This window comes from Podarcis gaigeae (assembly GCF_964106915.1).
Source record: "Podarcis gaigeae genome assembly, chromosome: 10".
In the NCBI taxonomy this organism is placed as follows: domain Eukaryota; kingdom Metazoa; phylum Chordata; class Lepidosauria; order Squamata; family Lacertidae; genus Podarcis; species Podarcis gaigeae.
Window position 1 is genome coordinate 44,685,125 of NC_139686.1, and position 27,257 is coordinate 44,712,381.

At 40.0% G+C, this 27,257-nt stretch overlaps 1 protein-coding gene and 3 long non-coding RNA genes across 7 annotated transcripts; 3 read left to right on the top strand and 1 right to left on the bottom strand.

Moving 5' to 3' along the window:
- The first annotated feature begins 20 nt into the window (after positions 1-20).
- Positions 21-7,047, top strand: LOC310825651. Its single transcript, XR_014555381.1, has 3 exons — positions 21-316; positions 4,618-4,760; positions 6,914-7,047. It is a non-coding gene; the product is annotated as an uncharacterized lncRNA (long non-coding RNA).
- NUP107 (nucleoporin 107) lies at positions 2,008-27,028 on the bottom strand. Of its 4 annotated transcripts, none has more exons than XM_083699109.1 (28): positions 26,905-27,028; positions 24,742-24,821; positions 24,071-24,163; positions 23,652-23,767; positions 21,472-21,604; positions 20,492-20,595; positions 19,610-19,737; positions 18,621-18,669; positions 18,210-18,281; positions 17,410-17,498; positions 16,742-16,820; positions 15,585-15,698; positions 14,448-14,538; positions 11,675-11,751; positions 10,947-11,006; positions 10,261-10,406; positions 10,100-10,148; positions 9,219-9,288; positions 8,858-8,976; positions 7,387-7,425; positions 6,892-7,042; positions 6,217-6,323; positions 5,287-5,389; positions 5,032-5,192; positions 4,597-4,722; positions 3,989-4,102; positions 3,159-3,326; positions 2,008-2,368 (listed from the first exon to the last, which is right to left on the bottom strand). In XM_083699109.1, exons 1-28 carry the CDS (start codon positions 26,928-26,930, stop codon positions 2,261-2,263), a joined length of 2,772 nt encoding a protein of 923 aa, XP_083555235.1. In that variant the 5' UTR covers positions 26,931-27,028; the 3' UTR covers positions 2,008-2,260. The 4 variants fall into 4 exon arrangements, with proteins under 4 accessions (XP_083555235.1, XP_083555236.1, XP_083555237.1 ...); XM_083699110.1 differs by lacking the exon at positions 26,905-27,028 and adding an exon at positions 26,480-26,737; XM_083699111.1 differs by lacking the exon at positions 26,905-27,028 and adding an exon at positions 25,093-25,214.
- LOC310825672 lies at positions 7,191-8,913 on the top strand. Its single transcript, XR_014555423.1, has 2 exons — positions 7,191-7,259; positions 7,775-8,913. It is a non-coding gene; the product is annotated as an uncharacterized lncRNA (long non-coding RNA).
- Positions 17,505-23,642, top strand: LOC310825722. The gene is made up of 3 exons (XR_014555485.1): positions 17,505-17,996; positions 21,789-22,871; positions 23,139-23,642. It is a non-coding gene; the product is annotated as an uncharacterized lncRNA (long non-coding RNA).
- Positions 27,029-27,257: the final 229 nt, after the last annotated feature.

Consider the following 27,257-nt stretch of genomic DNA (forward strand, 5'->3'; position numbering starts at 1 on the left):
CCCTGTTGTGCCGCAGTTGCTGGCTCTCGGGCAAATGAGTTACCGGGACGACTGAAAAGCGTTGGACTAGTGGGGGGGCGGGGACAACGGAAAAATAATGGCTCCTTCCCCGTTTGACAGCGTAGCCAGCAAAGGTGGTGCATGGCTGAAGTTCTTTAAGATGTATTTGTTATTTTATAGCGGCCTTCCAGATTCCCCGCCCCCAAACTCCCATCCGTCCTGACCATTAGGAGTTGGATGTCCAAAAGAAGCTGGAAGGTCTCAAGCTGAGAGGTTGCTTCAGGCATTGCAGAATCTTCTAGCTCCAGGCAATGGGGTAAGAGACAAAATACTGGAGGCATTTCCATGGGCTGAATTGCCAGGAACGATTTGGAAGGGCACAGGTCCATATCAGGCTGTTGTTTTTTAATATATATATTTTACACACATATATAGACACACCCCATATGTAAATAGGTCTGGTTCTTTGTTTCCAGACTGATAGGCACTCAACTACACAAGGTCATTATTAGAGGGATTACTGAAGAAATACCAAAATTTGAGGGTGAGCTGAGCTAAGACCGCCTCATACATAAGATCCTTTTGGCTTACAACAATACAAGTTGTCTGCATAAATATACACACTCGCTGGCACCTACCAGTCATTTTGTGTTTATAATGAGACTTGTAGGCAAGAACAGCATTTGTGAACTAGAAAAACAATAATTTTCTTTGTCTACAATAGATTTTGTCATATCCTTATCCCTGTCTGGAGCAAAAATGTGAGATATAAATAAACATAACGGTATTCTAGCAGAGTCCACGTTGTTTCCATTATCAAATTTAATTATGTTTGCTTGTAGTTGCTCAGTTGGTAGAGCATGCGATTCCTAATCTCAGGGTCATGGGTTTGAGCCCCACACTGGGCAAAAAAATTCCTGCATTGTAGGTTAGACTAGATGACTCTTAGGGTCCCTTCTAACTTACAGTTCTATGAGTCTATGAATTAACAGTGTGAGGTGTGTTAATCTGAATTTACATGGTTTATCTCTGTAGATCATGGCATAAGGTTGACATAATTCTAATATGACACGAGACCTTCCATGATGAGTTTTGGTGACCATGGAACAAGCCTGAGTCCAGCTCCCTACTGAAAGGCATTCAGGAATATCCTGAGTTCACACACATCTGACTTAAGGATTAACACATGCAAATTTAGTTGTCAAGTACAGGATACTCAACTCAATGAGATTGTGGAGAGATGGTCAGGTTCAAATAATGGTTTACTATCAAAAGTCTTTCGCCCTTTTGTTAAGCAAACAGGATGGCCAGTTTAAACTATTTCTCACCAATTATGGAAATTGTAGGAACCACTCATTTCACAGCCCTGTCCCTTCCCCACCAACAGCAAATAGACCACCACACCACATCCCCACAAGGCACTCCAGGGGCAGGGCCTAAGGACTGAGCCACTTCAGGATCTTGACAGCACTGGGCCAAAGTGCTATGCCAGCTCCAAGCTGGTGTGCCTGCCTACTCACCTTCTTTCCCAGCTAGCATGCTCAGCAGAGCTGCCAGTGTGGTGCTCCAAACTCCAGTAAACCCCACTGAGAAGTGGTGTGAGCTAGGGTTGCACCCTAAATTTTCAATCTGTCCTTGCAATGGATTATGGGTACTTTTTCTTGATAATCAGAAATTCTGTCAAGTAAGTAGCCACTAAGGCTGGAATCCCAGGGATGCTTGTATCCTAAGCCTCCATTGTTTTAAGCAGCAGTGTTTTATATAAATACATGTATATATCTGGAATGCTTCACTCTCACTTGAAAGTCACACAAAGCCTTTGGTTGTCAGGCTGAATATGGAGAAAGGGCTTCTGTTCTGAGAAAAGGTGCACAGGCAACAGGATTTTTACCTGGAAGACAGTAAGCTGTACTCATGAACAGCTGTGAAGGTTTAACCATGTGATCTAGCAAACAAGAGGCATCTATTTATAGTGCATTTTGCACATTTATGTGCTAAAGATACTTATTTCCTAGTAAAGCAGTCATTTCAAATTTTATTGGAAAAAAATACAAATGTCAAAACGGTTTGTCATTTTACATACATAGAAAGTCATTTTGCTAGTGTCAATGCACAGCAACATCTTTAAAACAAAAATTCTATGCCAAACTTTGTGCGTTGAATCAAAGGTTTCTTTCACCTGGAGTATGAGAACCTTTGGGCCCAACCTTACATTTACTTGTGCCACCATTCAACTTTTTTATAACCTTGAATGGTGGAACTAAGATTGGATTTCATATCCAAGAGGATCAAGACCTTGATCCAAAAGCATGAGGGAAGACTCCCTTAGCTTCTGCAGCAGCTTCTGGAGTTCATCCTTAGAAAATACCTGAAGAGGAAGATAAGAATAACTTAAGGGTATAGATACAGATACCACTGTAAGCATTTATTATATGAGGAAAAAAGTTAAACAGTCTAAGTACAGGAAAGGGTGATGGTATTTTATCTAAAATAATCCTAAAACATGGGGCTGACAATTTTAATTTAGTTCAGAAATGCTTTTTAAAAAAGATACTCTCCCAAAAATATACAACCGGGGCCCCACCTGTGTATTCCCTAACTAGAAAGTTGGCTTTCTCGAAACCCCCCCCCCATTAAAGTACATAGTCATAAGGACTGTTCACTCTCATGGGTGCTATACTGACTGGGACTGTCTGTTCCTTTATTCTGTTAGTGTACTAGTGTCCTGCATTATTCCAATTTATTTTGGAAGTGCTAAAAGAAAGCCCCTAAATAATCATACAGTGTTGTATCCAGGACTGCACCAGCAGGGTTCCACTAGTGCTATAAGACTTAGGTTGCCCTGCACCCCCTCCAGATTTGCTCCGAAAGGTCAACCAACTCTTCACAGCTAATTTTGATGGCATGCAAGTGTCTGGAGAGGAAGTTCTGTTATGCGCACCTAACCTCTTTGTGCCAGCAGAGCTGCAGTGTTGGATGTGTGCCACACCCAATTTCTTCCCAGAAATTTTAAACACTATTTGATAGTGTGACTAATGTATTGTGTGCTTTGGAATTTGACAAATACAGAGAATAAGACAAAAGTGCTTGTTACAGTGTGGATTATTTCAGCTAGATAGGCAAGCAGAGTATTTAAAACTTAAAGCAAATGAACTTACCAAGTAGAGTTTATGTCGATCTGATGAAATCAAGTCAGCAAGCCTTAGGTCTTCCTGATACTGTCTTGTGCTATGCAATACAGTATGAAGGAGGAAGCACATCATTGGCAAACAGAGTTTTCGCAGCATGATCATCTGATGCGTACGCTCAGGGTCATCTTCAGCACCCTTGATAAGAAAATGTGGAATAGTCTTAACCAGAAGTGTCACATTCAGTTTTAAGAAACTCTACTCTAGGGTTTAACAATCATATGGAAACTCAAAATTGAAACATCATAATGCTAAATCCTGCACCAACACAACCGTCATGGGAGGTTATCAGTGGCAACTAGTTATGAAGATTATATCTCCAGTATCAATGGCAGTATGCCTCTGAATACCAGTTGCTGGGAATCACAACCAGGACAGTGTTGTTGCGCTCATGTCCTGCTTGTGGGCTTCCCATAGGTAGATAATTGGTCAATGAGATAACAGAACATTGGATGAGATAGGCCTTTGGTCTGACCCAACAGGGCTCTTCATATAGTTTTAGGATGCTGACCTCCGAAAACTAGCCAAATTTTAGAAGATACTGCAATAATTCAAATTTACAGTTTGAGTAAAGTATTAGCATTTTAAAACCATAGTTGTCAACTTGCAGTTCTTTCTTAAATAAATCTTAAATATTCCTAGGTTTTCCACGGAACAAGCATTACCAAATCAGCAATCAAGCCATAGGTAAACGAAAACTAAGCAACGGCACTGCAGCATGTTAGCCTGGGAAGCAATACTGCTAGCCTATTACTGGGTAGGGGCAGCTTAACAGTCTACTTCAAATATGTATGCACTACCTCTCTGACATCAACCATCCATCCTCCATCAACAAACAGCAAGACATTGTACATTTTTTCTTTCACATCAGCTGTAAGGGCATCCAGGAGACCTTTCCAAATGCCATAGTCCATCTGAAAAAGAAAAGTCAAAGTGAATCTTTCAAATCTTCATAACACACATTGTTTCTTCACCACAATGTATTGCATGCTTTTCCATTAATTTAGGAATAAGCTCAGAGTGGGAGTGTTACAGCACAGGTTATTCCAGAGTAAGTGGTGCAGCTGACATTCTTCTACACTACACAGTTTTAAGAGTTTGCCTCTCTTCTGCAAAAGAGCAGCAGATTGCTGGTTATTTAACTGCAGTTGTCAATGTGCAGTTAAATTTGCCAATGAAGTGGAACCCAGAGTTTTGTCTTACCCGCTTGTTAATATTATGAACTGGGTCTATCCAGTTTAATTAGATGACTTCCATTAGTCCTAAGCTGGCACAGCCGATCATTCAAGGTTGATATGAGTTGTCATCCAACATCTGGATGGAATCACATATGTGATCTCACTAGCACAGGGTTAGCCAATTGGCAAGATAGAAGGATGGGAGAATTTTACCTTTCCTTTCTATTTACCTCATATTTCTTCTCTTTAAGTTCATAGGCAACTTCTTCAGTGAAACTTGCTTGTAAAAGCTGACCAGGCTTCTGTGGCACCGAGTTCATGTGTTTAAACCATTCATTGAAGGCTTCATGAGCTTCCTAAATTGGGTAGGAAATGTTTAGACATTTTCATGTAGGTAAGTGTACACAGGCATAGTAATGGGTTTGTTGACATCCTGATCCTTGACAGACTATTAAATATGCATCTGAAGACCATTGATTTAGAGGAGATGGGGCCTGGCTCTAGAATGTTAGGTTTCTGGTTTTAAAAAAAATAAAAATGGGTCCATATGCTTGAATAGAGTGCATTCCTCTCATGTCTGAGTAAGATTAGCCCACACTCAACATATCTGATTAGGAGGCAGGTCTTCTAGGTATCTCTTTTTGGGACCTAAGTCACAGTCTTACCAGGTAAGCTCTAATACATAAATGCTCTCTAATAGCGTTGTCATCTTCAGCTGGAAGTGGACTATCCATTCCTTGCTCTTCCCATTGATTGTATATTTCTGCTATAGAGTCTTGTGGAATCTTTATAAACACATCCTTGGCTGCTTCATGTTTCTTTGATGCTGTATTTAAAGAGTATCAGTAAGTCATTTTCAGATTCATCATACTTCCTTAATATTTTCTCTAGTTTCAAACTGATGGCTAATATTGTAGTACCTAAGAATTTCCTCATTATAGCATTGCTTTGTTTTAGTGCTTCAGCCCTCTGAGCAGGATTGAATACCAGCCAGTCAATTACATCAATCTTCAGCTGATCTTCCTAGAAAAAAAGTTCTCAATTCAGTATATATAGTAAACAAATTTACTAGTCAGCTTTTGAGGATACAAAACAAATTAAAGACAGTGGTCACAATCTAGAAAACTACATGACTCGCTTAGCATGGCAAGCAGAGCCATGTATCTTAGGTACTATGCTTCTCTAACAGCAGATTTCCATCATTGCGACAAAATGCATTTAAATCTTCAGTGTTTCAAGAACAATTTGTGACTAAGGCATGAGTATTACTGTTCCAAGAAAAAGCTTTGTTTGACTTTCAAACACGCCATGGTATGTCCAAAGTACCTCTCTGGGTGGTAACCACAGATTTCACAATATAAAATCTAATATAAAGTTACTTTCATAGTAACTTTTCCATGGATGCCTATCAAAATCTTTACTTTCAAACAGTGGAAGTATTTGAAAAACTAGCAGTTCACTATTAGCCAGCCTCATACACCATTCATTTGGAACATAAAATTTGAGTTATTCATCCGTAATCTTGGCACAAATAATGTTTAAGTACTGGTGAAAAGACATACAAATGTGTATTTTGGTGGACAGCATAAATTACAATTAAACACTATCAAGAATTGCAACATGAGAAAATAATCCCAACTCTCCCCTTTTACCATAGCTTTGGTCTGAATCCATGTCAATACTAATACTATGAGCAGTACTTGGCACATACTGCGGTCAACAGAATACAAGGGATACAATTTATTTTAGAATTATGAGTATCTTTTCCACAGCTGCTGATTCCCCCCCCCACCCACCCAGTCTTCTCTATTTGGGGGAAAAGTGTTAAGAAACACAGCACCACTGTTCACCTCTGTTGTGCCTGTATCTATTGCAAGATCATGATGAGTGAACTCGCTAGCATCTTTCTTGCGAATATTTTCAACAACCGTTTTAGTGATAGTTGCTACTTCCAGACCTTTAAATAGAAAAATATACAAGAGTTAGATATGAGGAAACAGGAGGAATTTATAGGAGGAAATTTTGGGTTTAAATAAATGTCACGAAAAGAAAAAAGCACATCCACTGAGCAGGAGTACCAATAAGGATACATCAGCAATATTGATAAATATGCTCAGTTCAGTTAGATAGGTATTTTTCAAGAACAAAGGGTTGTAGAAAATGGTGGTGAGGATTTCATAGCAGGGCAGAGTCTCTCTTTAAAAAATTAAAACAAGTTTATGGGTGCTTCAAAACTAAACCCAATGCTGAACAAATTTAAAGTTATTTAAAGTTATTATTTATAGTTTAGTATTCAACTAACTATTACTCAGAGTGGACCCGTGACTAACTTAGGTGTATTAATTTCATTTTGTGTTCTTAGACTAAAAGTTAGTTGAATACAATTGGTAGTATATACGACAATTGAAATACTGCAACTTGGACATAGCTGCTTAATAATACTTGCCCACTTAGAAGATGTAATTAAACGTTCCCCAGGAAAAGAGAATACCACTCCCAAATAAATCATTCACAAAATTTATTACCTGCCTCCTTTGCTAACTCTAGGCAATGGTGACGTTGTTCTGTCTCCGTGACATCTTCCAAGAACGCAGCATACTGAGCAACAGCTACCTCCTGAGGCAAGTGGCTGACATAAAATGCTATAAGATCTGTGTGCTTCTCACATATTAACCACTGCAGCATAAAAATAAATTTAAAAAGAAATTTGTTTTATTGCATTGCCCAATTTATATTTCATTTGTGCACACGAGAGAAAATCAGAATAATTTAACTCTACGTGTTTTTAAAAACTGATAATGCTTTTTTTCCTTTCAACAGTTATTAATGACACTCTGCAGTTATGAAGACAATCCATAAGCTATTTGTATAAACAATGGTCGTCCTTGTGAAGGTGTGTTAAAAATAGCCAAAATATTTCAGCAAACGGTTTGCTATTTGTGTTTCCATTTTAAGAAATGAAAACTGTTCTAGTAATTTTAGAGCTTATTGTAGATGATATATTGCATCTAAAGACTTACCTGAATGTATGTTTTCAAAACGTCCACCGATACCTCCTCCTTAATGGAAAAAGTTACTAGGTTTAATAACATTACTTAAGAATGTCAATTAAATTTCCAAGTCACTGTTACCTTTCTATACTATCTGAAAATCGCTAGTTACATCCAGGTCTCTTTAAGACAAATGACTGAGTCTAGATTGGAACCAAATGAGTTACAATTGAGCATTGTCAGATGTCAGGCATTCCATAACAGGTGACACTATTCTTACCATGTGATATTTGATTATCAGTCATTCCATCTTAATACCTCTGGGAAGGAGAATAGCTTTGCAGCATCAGCAAAAACTAAACTGGAAATTTGTTACATTACAACTGGAGTTTTGTTATATTAACCTTGCACGTTTCAGGGATAGGCAGAAAATGAAGACTATGAGGATACTGACGTTACCTCACAGACAAGAAAGGCTTTAGTTCTTTTATGGATATTTACTTGTACAACAGGACCTGATTTTCCCTTAATCAGCAGGTTACTCCCGCTGTAGAGGTACAGATATTGTTTGCTTACACAGACATACATCTTTTTTTACCATTCCCTCATTATATCTACACAAAACGTTATGGGTTTCTTGTTTAGCCCAAACTTTACTTGAAAGGAAACCATTTAACTAGACAAAAACAACTTACAAATTATGGTGGAAAAATACATATTGCAAATTATTCTTTATAGCATGCATGGGGAATTTCCTGCCCAAAGGCCAACTTGGCCCATGAGGTCATCCCCCTCCATGTTTGACATATCATCAGATGTAGAGCAAGGAAAGCCATGGCTACAAAGGAACAATGTGGAGCCTTCAAGTGCACTCCTGATTGTTCCTCTGCAAGTGGGGGCTTGCATTTGGTGCCAAATGCAAGCTCCCCTGGGACTGGCTCTCCTAAGTGGAGCTGATCCCTGCTGCAAGTAGGGGTTTGCATCCAGGACTTCAAATCCAGAGCCAAATGTTAGCCTGCTGGGATTGTGAACTCCTGATCAGAGCTGATGTGTGCAGCTGATCCATGCAAAGGAACAAAGAATTTTTACAAAGTGTAATGTTTCACCTAATGTCAGATGAGCAACCTCATTCACCTGTCTAAGTAGCCTGCCAGCTCAATACAGTTCCCCATAAGTGCTTTATAGTCAAATATCAATTGCGATGTATAGGTGCTTTCTGTTGAAACAGTTCTCAGACTACTATTTTTAATTAAACTAGCATTACATGCCAAATATGGCATGCTTCTTTTTACTACTAGCAAAATGGGGAGGGGAAGAAGCCACTAAAGAATCACTAGCAAAACGTTTTCTCTTTGTTGTGTTGCTCTGGTCTGTTTCCCTTCCCATCTAGCTCTTAAACCCAGCTTGGTAGCTGGAGAAAAAGAATGATTAGGTTGCACAAGTGAAAGGAGAGGAACCACCAGTTCTTTCCTATATTCCAGGCACCATTACAAGAACTTACTTTAGTCTGTAGTCCCAAAGTGCGAAAAAATAAAATGAGATGTGTCATGAACCGAAGCAGGTGCCCTGGGAGCACATTTCTGTCTTTGGAGAGCCATTTGTTAAATTCTTCCATCAAACCTGAGAAAATAACAAGTTTCAATTCACCTTACCACTAATAAACAGATTTGGGGGGGGGGGGGCCTTGCTGTGCTTTGCTTTAAATGGATAGTTTAAATCAGGGGTTGCCAGCCTTTTTGGACCTGCAGGCACAACTTAAATTTCAAGAAAGTGCTGTGGGCACTGATCATAAAATAGCTGCCATTGAGGCACAGCATAACACAAAATTAGTGAAAGTTCAATTATCGCTAAAGCAAACTTACCATCCACATCTCCCAGGATAATGAACTTCTGAATCACATGATAATGTTCTTGATGCTCTTCCAAAACTCTCTGAAAAGCAGTTTATAATTTGTGAAGACACACCATATATCCATAAAGATTCAGACAACAAAAGAGGAAGTACTTCTTTGCAGAACACATGGTTAAATTTTATTTTATTCACCTCTATTTTAAATAAAACCAAGGTAAAATAGAAAAGAAATAAATACAAAACAAAAGTAAAAAACAAACCAATACAGAATAAAAAAAGAAAAGCAGGGAGAAGAAGATGACCTATTGGTAAATTGCTGAAATAACCTTCACCCTATTTTTAGAAAATATGAACATTAAGTTCTTATTTTCATCCAGAATGGATACACAGGAGGAGACCATTTTGTGCACAACTGATTGAGGAGTAACCGTGATGTGTGCACTGGTTTCGGCAGTGGAATGGGGTGGGATGGGCTTATGCATGACTGCTGACAAGCGCAATGACCCAGAACACAAACTCCGCACAAACAAGGAATTGCCTGTATTCTGAGGTTCAGGTACATCCAATATGCATAAGTAATCCACAAGTGATAGCCAAAAAAGGTAAGATTACTAGGAAAACACTTTCCTGAGACCTAGGTAACTTTCATAGTATGGAACTGCCTGCAGACTTTTGGGCTTGAATTATACTATTAACTATTTAAGGTTTATGTTATAGGATTATATTAACTAATTAGGATTAAGGCTGCACTCCCATATCTATTTACCAGGAAGCAAGCCCCACTGAACATAGAGGAATTTACTTCTGAGTAAACATATACAGGACTGCCTTGTAAAAGTGTGCAATAAAAGAAAAAAAGTTTTCTCTCTTCTGATTAAGATTCAAAATTACCTTTTTATCTGTTGCTTGAAGTTCTTCAAACACCTTTTCTAAAGTCCAGCTTCAAAATATAAAGGGAAAAAAATACATTCAAACATGTAAGTGAAACTGCAGTTAACAGCAATTAATCCAATATTACATAATGAATAATTAAGTAACAAATAATAACTGACTTTGTTTCTAAATACTCTCTGGGGAGGTCTTCTGTCTCCTCTGTGGTCATCACCGATGAACGGATTTCCTGTTCAACAAGTGTGTCCACCATGATCCTGAAATGTGCCCAAACTGTATCTTCCCAGGTGTCACAAACTGGAAGAAGCTTTAGGTTGGCAAAGGAAAACAAAGAGAGCCAAAATTAATAGTTCTGGAATAAGCATATTAACAAAAGATGTGAGCTAGCCTGGCCGCATTCAGATTTCAATGTAAGCCACTGCTTATTATGACAGGAACAAGCTGCATGCCAAGAAGCTTGTCATATCGCAATGCACGTGTGCTAGTCTCAACTTATGTTTTTATCTCTATGTGAAATCATTAATAATGCTAAGATTAATAGGAAATCCAAGAGAACTGTACTCAAAATGTCATTGAAATGTTAACAGTTTTTGAACACAAATAAAGGCTAGCCTAGCTTGTTTGCCTGCTACTGCAAGCAAGCACAAACTTAGCTGTAGTAAATTCCGAGCACTATCTTCTGGTATAAAAGGAAGTAATCTACCCTATTTGTGAAGCCCTGAAAGACCCAAAAAGCACACTATACTTTTTAGAGTTCCCCAGTCACAGCAGCCTGTGTGTTGGCTGTTCTCCGTCTATTCTGCTAAGCTGTCTCAACAAGATGTTATTTTATTAATATATATCATACCTGTTTGAGGTTTCCACTGAGTGCTGCATAGATTGCTCTCTCGTATTTGTCAAACTGCTCCTAAAATTGTTCAAAAATATTTATTTGTGATCATTATATTTTGTTTATAGCTATTTAAGAAATGTACTAAACACTAATTCACTCAATCATGATACTCGGTATCTTCTGAAAGGTTCAGAGAACAGTTAGTAATATAGCATTAGTTAGTTAATCAAATACATCAGCCACCACCAGTATACTTAATTCAGCATCTAATACAGGAACCATTAACTTCAATGGGTCTACTCTGAGTAGGACTAGCATTGGCTACCACTCCATCTCCAGTTCCTTATTTGTTAATAAATTAACAATTTCTATTAATATCAATTGATTAGTTATTGCATAAAATACTATTTACCTTCAGGTCTGTTTAAGCCATACTAATGATATGGTTAGAAATTTAGTGGCAATAGATTATATCTAGCAACAGTAAGACTTCCACCATTGAAATAGAATAGGAAGCAATTTTTAGTTATTCATCCTTCAGCTGTCCAAATCTGCTGCAGAGGGTTGCGGTAACATCCAGAACAGTTTTAGGGAGATGTGGGGAACTGCAGAGGGAATAGCTGAAAATTGCTTCCCTTTCTGTTCAGCTGGAGACACTGTTGGATACAATCCAATATCTACTGAAAGTCAATGACAGAAAAAAATTCCTTAAACAGAATCTATTACAACTGCATGCTTCTTACCTTTTCTGCCAGTCTCCAGCAGCTTAGTTTCCAAATGCATCTGTATGGATTCCCTTCTACAGGTTCCAGCTCTGTTCCTATGTGTAGGGAGTAATTTTATATGTGGTTAATTCAGCAACTTAGGAGAACTGTACTGTCCACCAAAAGATCCACTTTCAGTTTCTCTGAAACTTTCCTCAAAGAGCAATCAAGATGCTGAAGGCTATCTAATCTGATAAGCAAAGCAGTCTCACTATCTTACTACAGCTATGTTCAAGTAAGAACAAAGGGTACATCTAAATGAGAATGCCGGGTCGGCGCCATCGCCGAATGGCGGACTCCCTCCGAGCTCCGGAGGGAGCCTGCACGGCAGGGGCTGGGTCCTACCGCACCGGCGATGCGGGGACCCTTAAAAACCACGGCCACGGGGGCCGTGGACATGGAGACTCGGCTGGCACCGTTAGCGCCCTCCCGACTCGTGAAGGAGCCTTTTTAAAGGCTAAGGATCGGGTGCCGGGGAGAAGCGTGGTGTTTTGAGTCCTCTGCCATCCCTGCCGTGCGAAGCCGCATGCCATCCGGCGGAGAGCGCTGGCTTTTTCCTTTGAAAATTTGGACCTAAAAGAACAACCCGTAAGTAATTGGAATCTGGACTAAAAAGAGGGACAAAATTTTAAAAATTTCGGAGCGAGCGGGGGAGGCGCAAAAAAGGAAGTCAGCCACCCCCTCCATTGTAGAAGGGTCAAAACAAAGGATTTGATAACTAAGATCGGAATAACATCATTTTGGCAAGTTTGGAACCTCACGAGTGAAGAATATGAGATTGAGCTGGAGGAGGAAAGTAGAATTTGGACTTAAAAACACCCCCCCCCCTGGAACCCCGGGAGCGATCGATGACGGTGTTTGGAGAGGAGAAAGGCAAGTTTTGACAGCTGTCAAAGAGCTGTCAAAGCAGAAAAACAAGATAGAGACTATGTCACAAGGACTTTGCAGGTTATATTTGTTATAAATTGGACACAAATTGCTTTAAATAAGGATTACAAAGTTACTAGGGCTAATGGATGTGATCTGGAAGAGAACTCAGTTTTTGCAATCCACCTAGAGGAGCCGAGGGATATCACAAGTGGTTTTAGTTGGAAATTTGAACAGAATTTTTTATCTCCTGGGAAACTGCAGAAATGGAACATTATTATGACTACAGAGGCCAGTATACCGAAGAAGACAATGGAATCATCCGTTGTGGAATGAAAGGAACTTGACGTAATGTTTTGTTTCTGAGCAACAAGCCTCTGCAAAGGAACTAACTTTTGGAATTAGGACATTTGTGCAGGAAAACAGGGACAGAAAGAAATAGAAAGAGGAGTGTGGCCAATAAGAACAACAAAACAACAAGAATTGGACTAAGTCGAAAGTGGGGACATTTGGGACATCCAGATTTGACAAGCTTAAGGATTATAATTTGGAGTTTTTCACTCCTGGATATAAAAATCTGGATGGAAAAAATGGGCCTTTCTTTGAGACAGAATCCTTTCATGATTGGACATGCGAAACTAAAGAGGACTGGCAAAGGACTATGACTTAGAGAGACGTGGAAATATCGGACATTGAGGAATATTGGGAACGCAACCGGGAAAAGGGGGGGTGGGAAATGTGGAACCCAAAGGGCGTAAACTATGTTTTATTTAGGCTATATACATTTACATGGTATTCTAAAGTGGGGAACTCGTGGAGGGACTAAGCCGATTTTAGGGGAATGGAAAATAATTTTTTTTATAAAAAAAAAAAAAAAATTTGGGTTAAGGATAACAAGTTTGAAGTGAGGAGAAGAACTTGTTGAGATTATCTGTTTATTTGAGAGATTTGGAATACAAGGGGGGGAGGGAAGGGGAAGTCCTGAAAGGATGTAATTGGAAAAAGATTTGAAATTGGATGTTTTATTAATTTGTAATTAATTGGAAAACTTTAATAAATATTATTTAAAAAAAAAAAAAAAAAAAAAAAAGAGAATGCCGATAGAGAAGGAACGCTGGTAATGAATTGTGCATGGGCTCTATTAGACAGTTTACTGCAGGGTCCTCAAGCCTTTCAACTGGTGACAAGAGCAAGCCAGCAGTTCAAGTTGGGAGTTAACTCGTTTCTTAGCAAGAGCACAATCTGCACAGACTTGGCAGTGTATCGACTAATAAGCACAGCAGCTCATCCCTGGTAGGTCTTCTTCCCATAGATCAGTTGCCAAGACAGAAAGTCCCCACCTCTCCAGAGTTTTTCCCAAGCAACTGGAGACTATATTTTGAAAAAAACAATGAACGAATTCCTATGCCCCACAAGTAACCCAGAGATGCATTTTAAATAAAAGGACACATTCTACTCATGTAAAAACATGCTGATTCCCGGACCATCTGTGGGCCGGATTTAGGTGATTGGGCCGGATCTGGCCCCCGGGCCTTAGGTTGCCTACCCCTGTTATAGCTCCTCCAAACAATGATTTAGAAGTCTGAATGTAGCCTGTTCCTGGATATCAAGATCTACCTGCTGTTATGCATATTCAATCCAATATATCTGGACCCTTATTCCAAAGAAAATACCTAGGCAGGGATTATAGCTAAGACTTTATAAGCTTATCCTATCCTCTTTTTGCTAGATGGACCCTAACCACTTCATCAAATTTTCACTAAATTTGATGGTGTGCATCTTCAGATGGTTCCAGAATAAATCTTTGAAAAGACAGGTAAAATGAACAAATGTGCAAATAGGGCCATGCATCTTTTTTCAGTTTCTGTGTGTCTCATTTAAGTACCTCCGTTCACATTAGGATCATGGTACAGCTTCCACCCTTCAAGCGTTGCAGCTCTCCAAGCCTGTCCACATCTTTTGCACAATCGTTGGGCCTATAAAGTAAGCAAAGGGAATGGGCGAGTTTTGAGAGAAACACATTTACCGTATTTTTCCATGTATACGACACCCCAATGTATAAGGAAACCCCTATTTTGTTTTAACCGAAAATTAAGTTGTTTAGCTTTTTGGGGGGGGGGGGGAGGTTAGTTCCACCAATCGCACACCTGCCTGCCCAACCACTTGCCAGAGCCACTGCTGATTGCACACCTCGCCACAGCCACCAATTGCCTGCCTGCCTTGCCACAGCCGCCAATCGCCTGCCCAATTGCCGCTGCCAATCTCCTGCTTGCTGCTGCCATTAATTGCACGTCCCCCCTCTGCATTCACTATCCATGTATAAGACTACACCCAATTTTTATTTTTTTTTAGCAAAAAGCATCGTCTTATACTTGGAAAAATATGGTGCATTCCACTCATGTTAAAACCACACGACATGCAAGGACCTGATTATTGTGATGATGGTGACAATAATGCCGTAGTGCATCTCCAGTCCCCTGAATGAATGTTCCTGTTCAGGGTTCCAGCCACCCTGGATCAGGAGACCTGAAGTGCTCTTTAGGGCTTAGAAGGATAGCTCAAACAAACCAGGATCAAACCTTGGCTTCAGATCTTGTTTTGCTAACCTACACTTAGAATAAACTACAGTTTCCTAAACTCAAATTCTATGGCTTTTCTTATAAAAGAGTGTGCATATGCGCGCGCGCAAACACACACACACACGGGTGTAGAACTATTTGTAGAACTTTGTGAAGTCAATTTCAGCATTCAAGCAAACAAGCATGTGACGACAGATAATTAAGTCTTTTTTGCAACTTTTGTTTGTGATTCTACTCTCAAACTTAATGGCATAATCCATACTTATTTTCTCATTAATGTAGTTTTTGGCACTTAATAGCATTTTATGGACCAAAGATCTATGTACAAATATAGATGCATTTAAGCCTTTATAAACTGTATGTGTGCATGCATGTGTACCCAATGACTTACACACACACCTGTTCCCCACCCCTTTAAGTAAATGGAAATACATTTCTTTTACCTCATCCGTCATTCCAGCTCTAATGAGAGTGAAAAGGAACTTAAGTAACCGTGTATCATCTTCCCGATCCAAATCATCAAGTGGCATTTTCTGCCTTATCGGAGCATCTGGGTCCTAAACAGAAAAACTGCACTGATTCTTTTGACTTGCAAAAGCACATTTCTCCCTGCATATTGCTTTTAAGCTAAGTCATTGAAAAGGACAGGAGGTTCCTGTTGGAGGCTGTTCTGTTTCCCATTTCCAGAGGGACAACAGTGTTAGTCTCTGCCAGCAAAAACAACAAAGACCGCTACATTTACTATGGCGTAAGCTTTCGTGAGCTAGTACATTTCATCAGATGCATATATTTGTATTAAAACATTATAGGCTACCTTGACTTGTTACATTTCTGGGTTATCAGCCAGAGTATATCTACTCTTGTTTTGGTTTTATTAATTAATTGCCTAACTCTGCATAAAATAGTTGCACAGTAAAATCTCATACGAGGAGACATAGGGTGGACCATAGTTTGATAAAGTAGGGCAGTATATCTCCAGTTAAAAAATATCTACCCTGAATACTGATGTATTTTCATCAAACTGAGAAAACTGCTAATTGTTCAATTAAGGTAGGGGAGAGGAACCTCTGGCATGTGGGCCAATCCTGGTCCACCAGGGGGTCTGCTTTGGCCCACAAGACCATTTCCTCTAAACAAAGCCCAACTGCACACCTGTCATTACTGGTGACCTCAACTGATTTAATCCTGCATTGCCTGCAAGATCCTCCATTGCACAGCCAAGGGAGCAGGATTTAATCCATGCTCATCAGTGGAATGGAGATTCCTGTGCAAAACCACCATCTGAAGCAGCTCTCACTCGCAAGCTACTTCAAATAGGTTTTTGAAAGGCCTGAAGATAGCCAAAGGCTCAAAGAGAATTGCAAGGGCTGTCGCAATGTCTTTTACAAGACTCCCTGCTTCTCCTTGATCTTGGAAGCTTAAAAGAGAGTTGTGGGGAGACTTGGAATCTCATCCTGCTCCCCTTTTAAGTCTGAGATCAGGGACTGGGGCGGGGGGGGGGGGCTTGCAAAGCAAATAAGGCAGATCCTGATAATAATAAAGGATCTAAAAAGATTCCCCATCCCTGATTTAACATCTGGAATTAGTAAACTCCACTTACTAATTCAGTCACTAGTGGCCTTGAGCTCCCAGAGAAAGTGTTTAATTGTCGCTGCTTCAAGATGTGCAGAGTATTCTCCCTGAAAACACAAGGCATATCATTACTTCAACAGCAATACATACTAAAGTAAAATATTCTATTGTCAACACTATAATGCATTAAGGTTCTTTAACAAATTATATTTATTTAATTAATTAGTCCTGATTTTTTTAAAAAAACATTAACTAAGCTTTTTAAATTACAGCTGGTGAAAGTTGATGCAGTGTTTCAGCAGATCTGTCTTCAGCAATTCTATGGTGTAAGAATAATGCACAGCAATAATGTAAAGCGTAATTTTTATAAACCTTTTATGAGTTTAATAGATTTGTTAATACCTACCATATTTAAAATAAATTAAAGCCCAATATAAATAACAATTTTACATAAAGTTTATTCAACATGCTTTTTAGGAATCATCACAACAATGATATAGCAAAAAAAAAAAAAAGAAGCAGTATTTCCATGTCTCTCATATTTAAAGAACAGGGATTGTGTCATGTAATAATTATAAAAAAACAAACAAATTTTTTTTCTTGAATCAATTGCTTGAGATGTTTGTGTAGAATATGGTATAAAGAACCAGCAGCATGCAAATATCAAGAGTGATCAGTAGTTGGTCAATAACTTACCAATATACAGACTTTGCATAAAATTCAATATTATCAGAGAAGTCTCCAACTTCATCCTTGGCAATGCTCTCTAGCCAGTCTACCACCAACTGAAAATTAAACTAAACTTAACAATAAGGTAAAACAAGACCTTTCCGCAATTTCCACTTTGATTATGGGGTAGACAAAGATGCATCAACCCAACACTGTGCAGGGTCCTCTAAATTCTATGGCATTTACTCCCAAAGATGTAGTCATAGGATTGCAATCTCTATCAAATGCTGCCCTTTTAAGCCTTACAAAGAGAAATAAAAAGTGTTATTGCAACACATATGGGAAGTATCCCATTGGTGTTAAGGAGACTTGTTCCTAAGTACAGTGGAATCTTGGTTCTTGAACACCTTGGTACTTGAACATTTTGGCTCCCGAACGCCAAAAACCTGGAATTAAGTGTTCTGGTTTTCAAATGTTTTTCGGAAGCCGAATGTCCGATGTGGCTGTCAACTATTGTTTCCAGGGTGTCTGCGCCAATCGGAAGCCGTGCCTAAATTTTCAAACGATTTGGAAGTTGAACAGATTTCCGAAACTGATTATGTTCTAGAACCAAGGTAGCACTGTAAATGTATCTTTCATATATATATATATATATGACAAGACAGTCAGTTCTGACCTCTTGCAAGAGGGATGTGTTCTCCCTTGATGGCTTGTTGAATAAGGAGGGAGGGAGAAAAAAGTGGGCGGGCCCTTTTCTGATGCCCTAACTACCACTGGCATGTGCCCACCCCCGACAGATTACTCCACATCCCTACTTTGTGTCATACCTGGCTTTGTCGAACCAATGAATCTCTCTGGAACAGACTGTTTATAACAGTCTTTTCACTAGCATTTATAGCCTAGGGAAGAACAAAACCTATGTTCAAATGACTGAAGCATGATTCATGATCAAAAATTATTTTCTATTTGAAACACTTTGAACACTTTAACCATATTTGACAATTATATGCTTAACTGATCGCTAAACACTGCAGGTGCTTAATAGGATCCCCCCCCCCCAAGAACAAATATTGTTAAAGCTGATCCACATCAACTATGCTTTATGAAACTAAGAATACAATATGCTTTATTAGTTCTGTAGTTTTTATCTCTATTATGTATTTTTAACAATGTAATACTAAGGTAAAAAGCAATGTGGGTAAGTTGTCCCTTAGTAGAAAAAGACTGACAAAACTTACTGCAAGGTCAAACATGGTTTCTTCTTCTAGAGCAGACTGTATCCTATCCCTGGATTTAAAGCAAAGAGAGAAAAAACAATATTGAGGATTAGCATTGCATGTTATTTTTTAGCTACATATATCTCGTTGAAATCCGCAAGTACACATAGGGCACAATTCATACACAATGTCCAGAAGGGTCTGAGGGCCCTATATCCCCTTCACCCCACTGGCACAGATACAGTGATAAGACAATTGCAAGGTATGTGTGCACCTGCCATATCCCCATCCTGGTCTCCCTCCTTGTACCTTACATCTTGTATGTGCTCAAAGTTCTACTGAGGATTTTAAAGAGTTCCTATTGAGGATGCAGTTATAGTGCAGTTAGATTTATTTTTTTAATATTGGACAATATCCAGGGTTAGTCATACTCAGAGTAGGGACACTGAAATCAATGGACTTTAAGTCCATTGATTTCAATGACTCTACTGCCAGTATGACTATATCACCCAGTATTTGGACATGTTCCAAAGTAAGTGACATTGTGTCATTCATTCAACTGCCACATCCTATCTTGGTTTGCTAATGTCTGCCAAGCACACTTTAACTAACCTGATCACTGGAGGCTCAGGTGGCTGACTTTTTTCAGTTCCAGCTGGTTCACCCCAGCTAGAACCCCTCGATTAGCACACTGGCTGTGGAAGTCTAAGGATACACATGCAAAATCTTGCAGGAACTCGGATGGCCCTGTGAGATATTGCGAGAGCATCTCAAACCTGGCATGCTGGGAGGGCCTCTTCCCCTCAAGCAAGGCTAAGAGCAGACTTGGCACAAAAAGAGATTTTAAGCTCTGTCTTGCTCGGATTTAACTTCTGCAATTTCAGCCAGTCAGCCTTCAACCACATATGCCTCAAATCACACAAGTTAAATGTACATTAGGTGTGATTGTACTGCAAAGTAAATTTAAGTGTTGAGGGGGAAAAACACAAGCAGGCTTTCAGGAGAATTACCTGTAAATTGAGGATAATAGTCTCCAAGTTACCATCTCTTGCTTGAGAAGCCACAACACACTGGCAGTTTTTGAAAATTTCTGCTGCCCAGGAGTAGCTCGGTACACTATTTTTTGAAGAATGTTTACCTGGTATTTAAAAAACAAACCAAGAGTTGGGTTATATCATCTTTTCTTCTCTCACACAATATTTTATTCTTCGCACAGTGGAATTTGTGTAATGCTTTACAACAGAGGTTCGGAACTGGATCCAATCAATGGGTGACTTACATCTATAAAAAGTTCAAAGGGGATTGCCACCTCCTTTGAAGGTGTGCCCCCAGCACTCTCTGTCAGCTGATTGGCACTGACAGGAAGCCCTGCTTGCAAAGGAACAACCAGGGGCTCACGAGGCTCCCTGTTGTTCCATTGTAGGCATGTGCATACCTGCCCCACACTATCGGGTATGGGGGTAGGTGACCCTGCTTTATACAGCATAAGTAAAAACAAAGTAATTTCCTGCTGACAGTAAGAAGAATACAAGTAGAGAGGAAGAATGGAAGATGCACTGGTAACGGGATTAATGCAATCAAAGGCAGTTAAACAAATGTTGTAGTTAGGGACTAATACAATGTGCTTATTGCTAAAGATGTTCAAATCTTCATTTTCAGCTACAAATCCCAAACAATTACATGAAACTGGTAAATTTGTTGCTTTATACAAAATGAGTCTGTACAGAAGCTATTTTTGAGAGCTCTCTGTACAAACTACAGGCACTCTCAACAGTAACCCTCTTTTCATATATATGGCAGTGACATTGCCTGTACTACTCTATGCTTACTCACTGAGGGAAAATGATTTTGGTTCAGCAAGTAATGAATACATAAGGGATATAACAATATACCTGGTTATTGCAAGTATCTTCGTACTCATCTACAAGTTCAAAAATGGTAGTGGAAGTGTGTTTTAAAAGGGAATGTAGAAAATCAGAGTACATACTCCTCGTTGCTAGAAGAAGAAATGTGTTAATTAGAATAACCTACTTTAGAACAAGTCTAGCTTGTAACAAGTTCACCTTTATTATATTTAAACACTCATAGTGCCTATGTTTTGTACATATATCAAAATATATAAAACGAGATTTTTAAAATAGCTGTACAATAAGCACAATGTTTCAAAGCACATTTGATAACATTCTCCTTTGCAGATGTTCTTTAGAACAATAAAATGGAAGTATTGATGGGGTGAAACTGACATAATCTAAGCATTCCTTAAATCAGTGGTGGGGAACCTCAGTTCCCATCATCCCTGACCATTGACCATGCTGGTTGAGGCTGATGGGAGCTGGGAGTATAGCAACACCTGGAGAGTCACAGATTCTCAGTCTCTGACTTAAAGGGGGGAAAGTCAAACATTTAGACACAGGAAATTTAGATTCTGAAATCATGTGCCAAAAACAAACCCAGAACAACTGTACAAAAACAACATCAGGCCTGTGGAAATGTACAATGTGGTTTAACCAACTTCCTAAGATGTACCTATTTTATATATGACAGTTAGCGTAATAGTTATTATGGCTGTCCCCGGCCATGGTACTGTTCTTCCAAGACTATGATCTACTTTGAATCATGGAATTGTAGAGTTGGAAGGGACCCCTAGGATTATCTAGGCCAACACCCTGCAATGCAGAAATCCTTTGTCCAACATGAGGCTTGAACCCATGACCCTGAGATTAAGAGTCTCATGTTCTACCAGCTGAGCTATCCCTTGGATGGGATGAAGAAAAACTAGACCAGCTACTTATCCTACAACAGGATACCTTATGCATTTAACAACAGGCATTGATGCTGTAACACATAGCAAAGGCAAAAAGTGAGCTCTCACCTGCTTCCCCAGGATCATCCTCCTTCAACAGGACAGCACTCTTAGTGATATCTTCTGTACCACTGTACTCTAAATTTGTGAACATGATTGAATGTTGCGGGGAGAGTGAAGTTGTCCAGTCATTGTCATCTAACTAAAACACACAATATGATACACAGAATAAAAACCCTATTAATATCACTGTGCTGTGTATCAATGGTCTGACATTGTGATTGCTTATGTACATTTTTCTTCAGAAAGTAGTTCTAGCAAAATTGATGGCCTATTGCAACACAGGGGGTTGAAGCTGATTAATATACATTTCCCTTCAATTTCAGATTTCAATGTCAGCCATATATTACTTATGGTGGAGTCCAATCCCCCTTTGCATTGAACTATGTGTGCTGACAGGGCAGAAGCAACCCTCAGCTCAGCCCCATCAGCCTCTACCAGCCTTTGCCTGCAGTGATGCCAGCATCACTCTGCCATTGAAGAGCTCCTTGTTTCACCTGCCAAGTGTGTGACTGGGTGAAATTGCTACCAGCCAAGTTCCTGGCCAGTGGAGAGGTCCAGGACAGCTCTGTTAAGCCCTGCCAGCCAACACCAAGAGTTTCAATTGCAGACTTAGTTAACAGCAAAAGAGACAATAATCACCATTGTAGATATTGCAGTTTTCATGAAAATGTACTCTGGTTGAAATAGGGATGGGATGATTGAATGTAGGTGGTGATGATTATTTTTTCCTTCAAATGAAGGAGTTGCCTGTAATCTTGTGTCTTGCTCCAAAAAGGGAGTTTTACAAAACTGCACCCTACTGGTACATGACTCTCCTATGCATTCCTAGATTTCCTAATGATGTGAGAGGAGGGAAAAAAGTTCCTTCTACCCATTCAGTCTTCTACCCATGTAAACACTACATATTATCCTTAAAAGGTGTGCTGTCAAGGCAAGCTTTTATGACATACAAAATGACAGCAAATTATCAAGAAAGATGGTGAGAGCCCAGCTTCAGTAGCAGTAGATCATTATCCCCATCTTCCATCTACATGAGGGCTGAAAACTTCTTACCTTAAAAGACTGACTAGATTTTGCAGCGTTCAATATGACAGCAGGGGAGACAGTGATAGACTAGCCCAAGAGCAGTAGCCAGTGCAACAAGCCTCTGATATCATAATCACATAATAGGGAGCAGTAGCCTCAGTAACAGTAGCTAAAGCAACAATCCAGTGAGGTCACAATGATACAACAGGGAACATTTTCTGTCTTTCTAGTTTCTGGACACATTGAAGTATATCTAAGAATTTAAAAAAACCAATCTTAGCTGCTCTTCTCATCACTCCTTCTAATAGCAAACTCAGATGAGTGAATGCTGATGGTCAGAGCTGAAACAGGGGCACTGAGTAATAAAAGGGAGGTAACATGTTATCTGCCAACCTAGCAGATCCTGCCAACCTAGCAGTTCGAAAGCATGTCAAAGTGCAAGTAGATAAATAGGTACCTCTCCGGCAGGAAGGTAAACAGCGTTTCCGTGTGCTGCTCTGGTTCGCCAGAAGCAGCTTAGTCATGCTGGCCACATGACCCGGAAGCTGTACGCTGGCTCCCTTGGCCAATAAAGCAAGATGAGCGCCGCAACCCCAGAGTCGGCCACGACTGGACCTAATGGTCAGGGGTCCCTTTACCTTTAACAGCATGTTTAGACCAAGTCCCAAGATTTGATAAAGTACAACTTAAAAAAACAAACTAAGGTGGCCAGTCCAGTGAGGAGTGAGCATGTTCAGTAGTCACAGAATATAGTGTATCAATTGGGAAAGAAAAATGGAAGTTGTGGGATGAAAACTCCGTTCCCAGGAATGGCTGAAACTTTTAACAAGCACACATTTGTTAGGAGAGTAAAGACATTTCTCTCCTAATCATACTATATTATTTTTGATTCTCTAGATTAGAACTCTAGTTACATTTTCACAGGTACCTCACTTTAGAAAGGACCAAAAAAAAAAAAAAAATTTAACCTGCAACTTTATGTACACTACGTGGGAGAACACCTCACTCGGTACAGTGGGATTTACTTCTGAATAAACATGCAGAAGATTTCATAGACTCAGAACTTCAGAATTGGAATTTGGCTGTTAAATGTTGCAAAAGTACCCTATGATGGGTGAAAGACTCTAAATGCTGCTCATTTGTACTTTGCATGTTCTTACCATAGACACATTTCCAAGGTGCCCAGGAGTATGCACAAGATAAGGAGATTTTCCTCCTGTGCCCATGATGGTAGACATATTCAGTTGATTCATGGAACTCCGACTCTGTGGAGTAACTGGAGAAAAATTGTTTTTTATTTTTTTTTTAACAGAAACAGGAGCAAGACATGGTGAGGGGTGGGGTAGCCCCTTGTTGAAACTAATACATTATTCAACTCAGCAGAGAGATGAAATAGTGAATAAAACTTCACCCTCTTACAGAAAACCAGTATTGTGCTTAGTACTTAATTCTATTTTAATTAATTTTAACTAAACTATTTAGGAGTGGAAGGAATAGTGGATGTGAACACTTAGAAGTATAGTAAATTTAAAGTACTAAAGTGTACATCAAATAAAGCAATAGGTATAAAAGATCTTACAGGAGCGTGAAATCCTCCCCAGTCCTGGAGTCCTGGGGACTGTCAGTCCTCTTGTTGTCATGCCACTTGAACTGTCATCCAGAGAAGCAAGGACTAAGAAAATAGAATCAAGCTAAGAAAATAAGCTTCAAAGTTCTGTCTCAGTTTGCAGGTGTCCCTGGCCATCTTAAAGTATAAGTTCTGGTAAACACAGTCTATGTCATTATTCATTCAAATTCCATCTTTCCAAGGAAGCCTATTGCTTAAGTGCAGTTTTTCTACAAACACAAATTGAATCAGGTGGAGGATATGCTGACAATTAACAGGAACAGAACAAGCATATGTAGGTAAATGTTACCTTTCCCACTCCTGCTGCAGTTCTGAGAAATATCTCATTTTCTGAAGCTGATACTCACTTTGGGTGTGAATTTTAATAGCTTCAAATCTTAAAGTGTTTTTCGCCTGGTCTTACTACATATTTGTCACAAAAAGTAACAAATCATGAAGCAAAATAATGGTCAAAATCATATTAAATTATATTACTATGTGTAGCAGAAAATAAATTATAAGTTACTCTGCACTGTCCTGAATTAACCTTTCTTTATATATAAAAAATTATCATTTAAAGAGATAATGTCTAGCTCATAAACCATATGAGTATACGTTTAAGGAAAACCAAAGGAAAAGGATACTAGAAACTTTTTTTTTAGAACTCTGCTTCCGAACTGGTCGAGTTGCTTCTTGTGGAGTAGGCATATTTTGAAAATCATTCCTGAAAAGAATACAAACATCTAATGTTATTGAAGCTACCAACGTGAGTCTGACCAAACTGCGGGAGGCAGTGGAAGACAGGAGTGCCTGGTGTCCTCTGGTCCATGGGGTCACGAAGTGTCGGACACGACTAATTGACTAAACAACAACAATGTTACTTTATTTTAATTACTTCTAAATAATAAAAGTTTAAAGTTAACCTAAAATTTCATATTATAATTTGAAACAAGAGACACTTCCAAAAATAACTGAACGAAATTGTTCTACAATACCTGATCTGCATGTGTGAAATCTGAAACTTTACATCTAATAAAGAAATATCCTCAACAGCAAAATTCTAGCAGTCAGCTAGTTATAATAATCTTCAACAGAACCAGATGCTGAAAAGAAAAGAAGACTCTACTTGCACATTAGATAATTTCTGCCATCTTTGAACATTTAGGGGTGCATCAGTATTCACCAATCTCGGAATTCACCTAGGGTACTTTTCCTATACAGTTTACTAGCATTCTTTCCCCAATAGCTGCCAACCAAATGCCTCTGGAGGCTCACAAGCTGAGCGTGAAGATGATGGTTTCCACTGTTATTTTCCACAGAATCATCTTGCATTCAGAGGCATACATCCACTAAACCTGGATTTTCTACTTACCTTTAATGGCTAAAATATGGTGATAGACAAATTCATGGATAAAGTCTTTTTTTTTTTTTTTTAAAAAGCAATTTTTAGGTTGTGGGCTTCACTGCACCTTGCAGCAGTTAATTATGTGTTCTGTGAAGAATGCAACATGGTTTTGTGACACTGATCAAAAAATATGTTTTTCCTTTTCTCTCTGCAAACATGGGAAATTGTGGGGAGGAAGAAAAGCAATTTGAAGCATGGAAAAACTTTGCCTCCTATCAAAGGAATGGCTAATTTTTGGGTGGGAAAATAATTTTTGAGATTTAGACCCCACCTCGCTACCTTGAACTAATTTTGGGGTGTCTTTTCTCCGTCTAGTCCAGGACCGTAGCAATGGCCAGCCAAATGTCTCTGTGAAGCTTGCAACACAGAATGGCAGCAAGTCACCTCCAGCATCTGATACTCAGATGGCCAGGAGGCTCCATTTCACTTGGTCTGTGAAGTTAAGGATAGGTGGTGGGAGTTTGCTTTGGTAAAGTGTGCTTAAGTGTCACGACAGAATGTGCTTATTTAGCTCCTTCAACCTAAATGTATGGTACCAGGGTGGGTTACAAAAGACATGAGGTCATAACATAACATAAACATAACACAAACTAAAAGCAACAGTCCAATCAGATAGTAAAACTCAAATTGATGTTGACTAAAACAAATAATTTGGCCAGACACCTAAATGATACCGACAAGACCGCCAGGCAAACCTGCCTAAGGAAGGCAAGGAGCCACCACTGAAATGGCCTAGTCATCTACCTGCAGCAGTTCAGAAAGTAGGACAGCCAGAGAAAGCGTCCAACATTTCAAGCACCTTGATGGAGAAGGAAGTAGTCCAAGAGATATGGGGTGGGGTGGGGTCCTAAGCCATGGAGGTTTAGTGGGGTTTCTAACAACCTGACTCTGCGGGAGCCCCTCATCCTAAGCGCCCCACCTTAAAGCCACCAAATGAGCATATGCGAACGGATGAAAAGTGGAACTGTGGGACTCACTGCCACAGGACGTGGTGGTTGACCATGAGTTTGGAGCGCTCTCAAAGAGGGGATTAGGCAGCTTCATGGAGAACAAGGCTATCAGAGGGGGGAACGGCTGTATTTATGTCAAAGGGCAGCTCAGGGAGGCTGCCCAATATTGCCCTCATGTCCACTGTGGGAAACAGGAGAGCTGGGCTGGGCAGGCCGCTCCGTTGCCTGGCAACCTTCCGAGCGCCTATCAGCTGGCGCGCGAGGCTCAGCTAACGGCTCTCCTTCCCTCCTTCCCACACATCCAACGGCCAACGGCCGCGCACGGGGACAAAGCCCACGCTCGCTGCAGGCTCCCCCCCCCCCCGGTTTTGCGAAGCGCCCGCGCAAGCGCACCGGCCGCACCAGGCAGAGAGAACACCTCTCGCCTCCCCCGCTCCTCTCCCCTCGCGTACTCTGTCAAAGGAGCCGACTTGTCCATCTCGGAGGCGCGCGGCAGGCGAGTCGCCGCTTCTTGAGGCTTCCCGCTCCCCGGAAGCTCGTGACCCGGAGCAGGAAGTGGAAGAGTCAAGGCAATGAAAGCGGAGGGGGCGGGATTTGTGGCAACGCCTGTTTGAGGCGAGAAGCCGCCTGAGGCTCACATGGGCCTACATGTTTCCAAGGCAGAGAAGCCAAAGGGCACGGGAAGCCTGGCCTGCGGGGGCTGTCGCTTGGAGCTCTTCGTACAGAGAGGCAAGGACTCTTCAAAATTTCTCACTTGCCATGCCGGCTTCCTGTAACGGTCAACACAGACAGGCTCCTGGGCAGG